Source organism: Pinus tabuliformis, chromosome 1_2 (assembly GCF_031772625.1).
Source record: "Pinus tabuliformis cultivar Carrire ecotype Pingquan chromosome 1_2, CPIR1, whole genome shotgun sequence".
Lineage (NCBI taxonomy): Eukaryota > Viridiplantae > Streptophyta > Pinopsida > Pinales > Pinaceae > Pinus > Pinus tabuliformis.
In genome coordinates, this window is record NC_142298.1 from 908,693,002 (window position 1) to 908,700,656 (window position 7,655).

At 33.4% G+C, this 7,655-nt stretch overlaps 1 protein-coding gene across 1 annotated transcript; it reads left to right on the plus strand.

Moving 5' to 3' along the window:
- Positions 1-3,497: 3,497 nt before the first annotated feature.
- Positions 3,498-6,197, plus strand: LOC149208899 (7-deoxyloganetin glucosyltransferase-like). Its single transcript, XM_089396201.1, has 2 exons — positions 3,498-4,255; positions 4,375-6,197. Exons 1-2 carry the CDS (start codon positions 3,688-3,690, stop codon positions 5,295-5,297), a joined length of 1,491 nt encoding a protein of 496 aa, XP_089252327.1. The 5' UTR covers positions 3,498-3,687; the 3' UTR covers positions 5,298-6,197.
- The last annotated feature ends 1,458 nt before the right edge of the window (positions 6,198-7,655 follow it).

A 7,655-nucleotide genomic window follows, 5' to 3' on the forward strand; every position in this document is an offset into this window, starting at 1 on the left:
AAACTATTATAACTTTCTCCCCATTGCTATGTTCCTTTCCTAATTTTCCTTGTCGCTTTACCAACTTATTTCTTCTTCCATTTCTTTTATCTCTTAATCTCCCCCGTGGTTCTTCAAAACTATTCCCCTTGTCTCATTCTGTTCCTGGAAAGCCTCCTTATTTAATTTTCATTTATCCTTCTTTTACATCCTTTATTGGTTATTTAAGTCTTAACTCTCTTTTTGTTTTTAATCCTTAATCTTTTCCTTAAAGTTTCCTTTTCCCTTTTTAATAAAGTATTTTAACCCCTCTTTAACTTCAAATTTCATAATATTTTGTATATTGAAAAAATTTCAGTAGAAATCTGATGAGAAATTTTGAGTCGATGCATTTCGAACCATCCAACATGGTTCATAGTCAAGACTAAGATAAGGAGTTTGGTTCATAATATGTTCTAGTTTAACTTCTTAGAATGTTTTCCCTTATATTTTGAATTTTATAATATGTTCTTATTTTACTCCTCATTTTTTCCCTTATCTTTAATTGATTGGGAGACCCTCTTTTAACTTTCTAGAGATAATTTTTTCTTAGTATTTAAATTCAAGTCTTTATTAATTCAATAATTTTCCCTTATTATCTTCTCTTTTAATGCCTTGCATTAAATTCTCCTCACTCTTCATAAGTTTTTAATTTATTTTTCTTAATTTCGCCTTTTTTTTTAACTTTTTGATTAAAAAATTCACTATTTAATGAAAATTTATTTTTTATTTTTTAAATTCTCCTCATTCTTCATAATTTTTAAATTTATTTTTCTTAATTTCACCCTTTTTTTACTAATTCACTATTTACAAATTTCTATTTTTTATTTTTTATTTTTAAATATTTTCCTTATTGCCATTTTTTCAATGTCATTCCCTACCTCCTCCCCCCTCCCTATTCTTGAATAGTATATTGATTTATTTATTTTTTCAATCTTCAATGCCTATTTACCCTTTTTATTTAATAGTTATTTTCCTTCATAAATCTTAATCTTGGCACTCCCTTTTAACATCGTTATTTAGTCTTTGATGATAAGTATAATGTCCACTCGAAACTTTGGACATTTCCCACACATACATACAATTTATTTCTAGAAATAATATTCATTTTAAACATCATCATGCACAACTATGAAAATTTACATACTCTAAAGAAATTTATTTCAAGTTATTGTATTCTCATCATTTCAAAAACATAAAGTTGGTCACTATCCTTAAATTTGGAGTGTTTTATGGTAACCAAATGATATACTATTTTATAAAGGTGTGATTAATGCCTTGCTCACAATTTGTTTACAATGGCTAATTATATGTGCTAGGGTTTAATATTTGAGAGGGATACCTTGATGCGCTATGATAATCATGACTATTGAGTGTAAAAACCCAGGACGGGTAGGAGTTGAGGGTCAGAGCCATTTGTAAGAGAAATAACTATACCATAGAGTGTGTATGTGTGTGACAACATCAATGAAGAACCACGTCAATGTTTTAACTATTTCAAAAGCATGATTACATCATGTTAACTACATCATAATCACTATAACAGGTATTTAATTGGATACAATCTAATTATTTCATGTTTTGATTATTTTCGTCTTAATTAAACAATATAATTTTCTTGAGATTGTGATTTTTCATTTTTTTAAATGTATTTTTGAATATATACTAAATTCAACATCTTGAAAAATCCTTAAAATAGATTACATAATCCAAACTTATAATTCATATAATTCCTTAAATAAATTTCAACAAATTTTCATTCATACATATATATCAAAACACCAAAGAATTATACTATGCTTGTCCAATTTCATGGCAAGAGGTATCGAACTTCCAAGGTAGCACATATGACAATTCTATCTCCTACATAAAGGCATTGAGGATTTACATTGATCAATGTCAACCATAGTTACCAAATTTGGTCGAATCAGGTTGGAAATTTTGGAAATTTGACAATACGGTTCAGTTTGGCCATGAATACGTGAAATTCGAATTCAATTTGGTAAAAAAAATGTTCTCCATTTCCCTAGAAAGAATTTGTGAAAAACTCATGACCAAGAAAAAAGTCAAAAGAGAAAGTGGGCCGATACAATTAATTGGCTCAAGAAGCAAACTTAATTCTTCGAACAATAGACTGAAGCAGGTCACAATGCTAAATAACACCTTCCTTGTTCATTCCATGACAAGCTATTAGAATCTTATTAGATGAACTTATCTTCGATCTACAACTAAACTACCTTTTTATTTGCTTGGGAAATATTTGATGTTGAGGGTGTGCCTCTCACTAATGCCTCAGACGTAGCTGCTCTCCATCCCTTGGTGTCTTTTGCTCGCGAAGACCTTCACACAATCACTGTAACAAAAGGTTTTTTTTGGCATAGATAAGAAATTACAATTGTTTCTATTAACAAAGATTTACTTGCCAAAACAGGGCATTTGATCATGTTATGAGTCTTTCTTGAGGCTTTTTTAAGAGGATCTTGTTTGTATTTACTTTAATGCCAAATTATTTTGAGTAAGCATTTCTTAAAGTTTCTTTCCTTCCAACTTAATTTTCAGTATCAATTGATGATGAATGAAATTCAACTATTTTTTTTTTAAGCAAGATTCATTGGAATCCAATCTCTTGCCCTTGCTTTCAAAAAATTTGTTGGAGAAATAGATTATATAGTTTCCCAAATTTTTGGATAAGTAGAACAACGCCAAAATCTGCACTACAATGATGATAATAAAGTTCTTAGGGATGTCAACAATAAAGTCAAATCCATAATGGTATTGATGATAGAATTGATATTAATGAATTCAAACATGTCATACTAATAAACTACTCTACAATGAATCCTAAAACATTTCATTTCATCATCTTTCATAGTGTATATTTTCTTGCTACATATTTAACAGTCCATTCACAAAAAAAAGAAATAGAATAGCTTCCTCTCGCACTCACTCAGCGTAGTAGTTATGTCATCCTTATCTTCCTCATACCAATGAAACATAGTGGTAACAAATCAAAATATTTGATAAAGCATCTCTCTTCTTACTCTATTAAATTGTTCAATAAAAAGTAGATTTGATTTGAGTTTGAGGCTACGTGTATTCCTAGATATACAACTTGTTTGAGTAAACTTTTTAGTGTTACATGAACAACATTTAAAGCTAATTAGTATGAGCAAATTTTCAAACCATAAAATAGAATAAAGCAAAGCCCTTTAACCAGGGTTAAGAATAGAAAATAGAAAATATTTTTCTAAAATAAAAAATAAAAGAATAATATGTTTTTAGTATATGTATATTTCCCAATTTTGTCCATATTGGAATTTAAGTAATCATTTTTTTGATACGTATCCAATCGAATTCCAATTCAAACACGAACTCGACATTTGGTAACTATGATGCCGACTAGGTCATGACATACGTTGTGAGGAAGTTCAAGTCTATGGCAAATGGGTATCGAACTTCCAAGGGAACAGATATGAAAAATCTATCTCTTACAAGAGAAGGCATTAAGTATTTACACAGATCAATGGGGGCTACGTCATGACATGCGTTAGGGATTTAAGATAGAAATGACAGACACAATATATTAGGTCCATGGCCAAGTGGCCACAGGTTTGTGTCAGTGGGATGCCTTTCCATACAATATAGAAAAAGTAGGATTCGATCAGATCCATGTCCGGCTCAGTTTCCTCCTCTTTCTCCTCTTCCGGGACTCTGCTTCTCTGCATTACCATGGCACTACTGAATAAGCGACCTCATGCTGTTATGCTCCCTTTCCCTGCTCAGGGTCCAATTAACGCTATGATGCAATTGGCCCAGATCTTGTATGTTCGAGGCTTCTATATCACCTTCGTCAATACCCAGTATACACAAGAGCGCATCAACAGATCTGGATCGGTGGGAACTCTCAAATATCCACCGGACTTTAGATTTGAGACGATTCCAGACGGCCTGCCTCCGGATCATGGCCGGACCTCCAAACTAGCCGAGCTATGTCAGTCCTTCACTGAAAATGGCCCTCTGTATTTCGACGAGCTGATGGACAAGTTGAAACATTCACAACCAGACGGTGTTCCTCCAGTAACATGTATTGTCTCCGATGGGCAAGTTTCATTTCCACAGAAAACAGCGAGAAAGCTCGGAGTTCCGAGAGTATCATTCTGGACACACAGTGCTTGTGGCTTCTCTACTTATTTCTTCGCGCCACTTCCAATTGAGAAAGGTTACATTCCTCTCAAAGGTAAAAAATCATTGTAATTTCTTCTATGGTCTTAGCACTGCGCAGTTTTCTGGTACCAATTCCCTATGCATTAACTTGCTTACTTGGTCTATATGGTATGGCATTGTACTGTGATGCAGCTGAGATGAGTTTAACAAATGGATACATGGAACAAATAATCCCCCGTATCCCTGGAATGCCCCATTTGCGCATCAAAGATCTGCCCTTTTCTTTGCTACGCGCGAACATGGTGGATTTTGCGAGGAGTCAGGGGCAGGCTGCTCTGGAAGCTGATTTGATATTACTTAATACCTTTGAGGACCTCGACCGTCTTCTAATTGATGAACTCAGGGCTAGACTTCCCCCCTTGTATACGATAGGCCCATTAGGTTTATTTACAGAATCTGGAAATGATACAATATCTGATATCTCTGCAAGCATGTGGACTGCAGAAACAAGCTGTCTAAAATGGTTGGACTCTCAGGAACCCTCTTCAGTTATTTATGTTAGTTTTGGGAGTATAAGTGTCATGGCTCGTGAGGAGCTCTTAGAGATCGCATGGGGTCTGGAGGCGAGCAAGCAACCCTTCCTGTGGGTTATTCGTCCGGATTTCATTGATGGCCAGGCTGATGTGCTGCTTGCTGACTTTCTGGAGAAGGTGAAAGACAGAAGTTTCTTGGTGAAATGGGCTCCTCAGATGAAAGTACTTTCACATCCTTCAGTGGGGGGCTTTCTGACTCATAGTGGATGGAACTCTACGCTGGAGAGCATCTGTGCTGGTGTGCCTATGATATCGCGGCCCTTAATTGCTGAGCAACCGACTAACAGGAGATTTGTTAGTGAAGTCTGGAAGATTGGAATGGCAATGAATGAAGATGTCAAGAGAGAACATGTGGAAGACATGGTAAGGAGATTGATGAATGGGGAGGAAGGGAGGCAGATGAGGAAGAGAATTGGTGAGTTGGGAGATGAGTCAATGAGAGCAGTGTGTCAAGGAGGATCTTCTTACAATAACATGGAGAAATTTGTTGAGGAAATAAACAGGGGATTGACAGAGCCATGATTAATTTATTGTATATGTATGGATTGTGGATAATTTTCTGTTTATCATAATTAACATGTCACTTCAAATTGGACTCTCAGGAGTCTTGATGGATGGAACTGTACATGGATGAAGGTTGAATAATTGTTTTGTTTTCAGTATCTCATACTCATTTGAAATACAAACTTAAGGTCAGATCATATGTATATCTCTTCCTGGGAGTTTCATATGAAGATTTGCTATCTCTTCCTGGGAGTTTCATATGAAGATTTGCTTGACTGAAATTCTGCAGTTGCAATACGAACTTTGTTTTAAGGTCAGATCATATCTATATGTATTCAGGGAATTTAATATGAAGATGCTTATTGAAGATGAAATTTTGGGGAATACCATGCAGAAGCAGCAAAGATGGAATTTTGAGGAATACCATGCAGCTTCTTCACAGTTTTAAGCATAATTTCTTCTTCATTATACATCTCAGGTGAAATTCCCTGAATACTACATATGATCTTGACCTTTTAAATCTAAAAGGAGAGAAGGAATGTCCGGGCATCTGCCTTTTATGCCGAACCAGTGAAGAACCGAATGAGCATCTCTTCCTCAAGTATCAGCATTCAATTCAGGTCGATTAGGAAAAAAAAATTGGTAAATTGGTTTTTGGTGGTTTACAGTGGCTTTTTTTTATTTTGATGGTAGATTGTAGGAATATTTTATAATATGATGGAGAGGAACAAGGTTAAAGAATTAACTCTGTTTCTGTCATACAAAAATATTTTTAAAATCTACAATCCATTAAATTCAACACAAAAAAGTAATACAGTAAAAAAACAATTTACAGCGATGGCATACAGAGAAGGGGTTAAAAAAGTGGCAGAGATCTCCCCTTCCTAGCAATCTGGGCCATCTGGATCACAAGTAACAGCATTAGCTTCCAGGAAAAATACTGCCCTCCCTTCCAATCTTCGGTGCAAATTTGGTCACTGCTGCGTTTCTTCACGTTTGATTCTATCAGAAAGTGCCAAGGAACCCTAAGGAGGTTCAGGTAGATCGGTCAAGGGCCTGGGTATTCTTCAACGAGGCGTGCAGATGACTGGACTTGATGGTTGGTTTGGGGTTTTCCCTCTAACTTTGTTTCAGTGGAAGTCCTATGAAATCTCAGATTTTTTTGCAAGTGTTATTCATATCTATATAACATTAAAAAATAAAAGAGGAAAGTTATTATATATATTTTTAAATAAAATGAAAAATCTCAATATATGGTTGTTTATACTTAATTTTTTAAATGTTAAAGAATATCAGTTTATCTTGTTTTTATGATGATTCACATAAATGAATTTTGATGTGATTATAGCTAAAAACACTATTTCAAAAACTTGATATGGATCAGAAGTCTTAATTCAATAATATTAGTTAATTCAATAATATTAGTTATATGTAATTTAAAATAAAATAATGTTTATTTCTTTTATAGATGTTTCATTAAATTTTAAGATTTTGTTAATTCAATAATATTAGTTATATGTAATTTAAAATAAAATAATGTTTATTTCTTTTATAGATGATTCATTAAATTTTAAGATTTTGTTATTGATTATTCGGCTTTTTTTAGTTTAATTTTTTTAATATGCATAAATTTAATTATGGATGCTATTTTAAATGTTGAAAGAAAACTTACATAATTCCAAAGTTTGTAAAACTTTATTTATTGTCTCAAAAATGTGCATACAAAGTTTTAGTTTGAAAAGAGTAATCTAAGTTTTAACTTTTCTAGAAAAATGTATTTACAAAAACATATCCAAAATTTCTTTTGTTGTGAGTGACATTATTATAGGCACAAAGTGCAAAAAACAACTAGCATGCAAATAATTTATTTATCCTAAAGAATAAATTACTATGAAATTAAAATAAGTTATTTTGCTTCTTTGTAGGACAACTCTTAGAATAATGCATTAGTCTTACTAATTTTTATATTTTTCTATATATATGTTTGAACCTTGAATATCATGAAAGAGGACATATTTGATTGTCAATTAATTAAAAAGATTCCAAAGCTACAAGAAGAAAACATAGTCTTGAGATATTAGAAACATTGGAGATTGTTAAACACACACATGGCAGCGACATAATCTATTCGGCTTCCACACTAACCCATTGAGGATTAGGTGTCCAACATTCCCCCCCTTAATCCAAAGGGTTATGTATGAGTCCAAAAAGAGAGCTGTAATACAAAATGTGCAAAAATGCATGGCAGCACTAGGCTGAATGTGCTCTCTGAAATGTTGGTATAAAGGGTGGTGGTTTAAGGATGACCACCAACACTGGAACGCTTAGTGCAGTTCCTAGAACTCTTCCAAAATTGGCAAGAAGCTGAGGTTTTCT

Bases quoted from the DNA above. Each gene is read 5' to 3' on its own strand.
- LOC149208899 (XM_089396201.1), top strand. From the start codon at position 3,688: ATGTCCGGCTCAGTTTCCTCCTCTTTCTCCTCTTCCGGGACTCTGCTT. The intron at 4,256-4,374 runs GTAAAAAATCAT...ACTGTGATGCAG, and splicing joins AGGTTACATTCCTCTCAAAG to CTGAGATGAGTTTAACAAAT.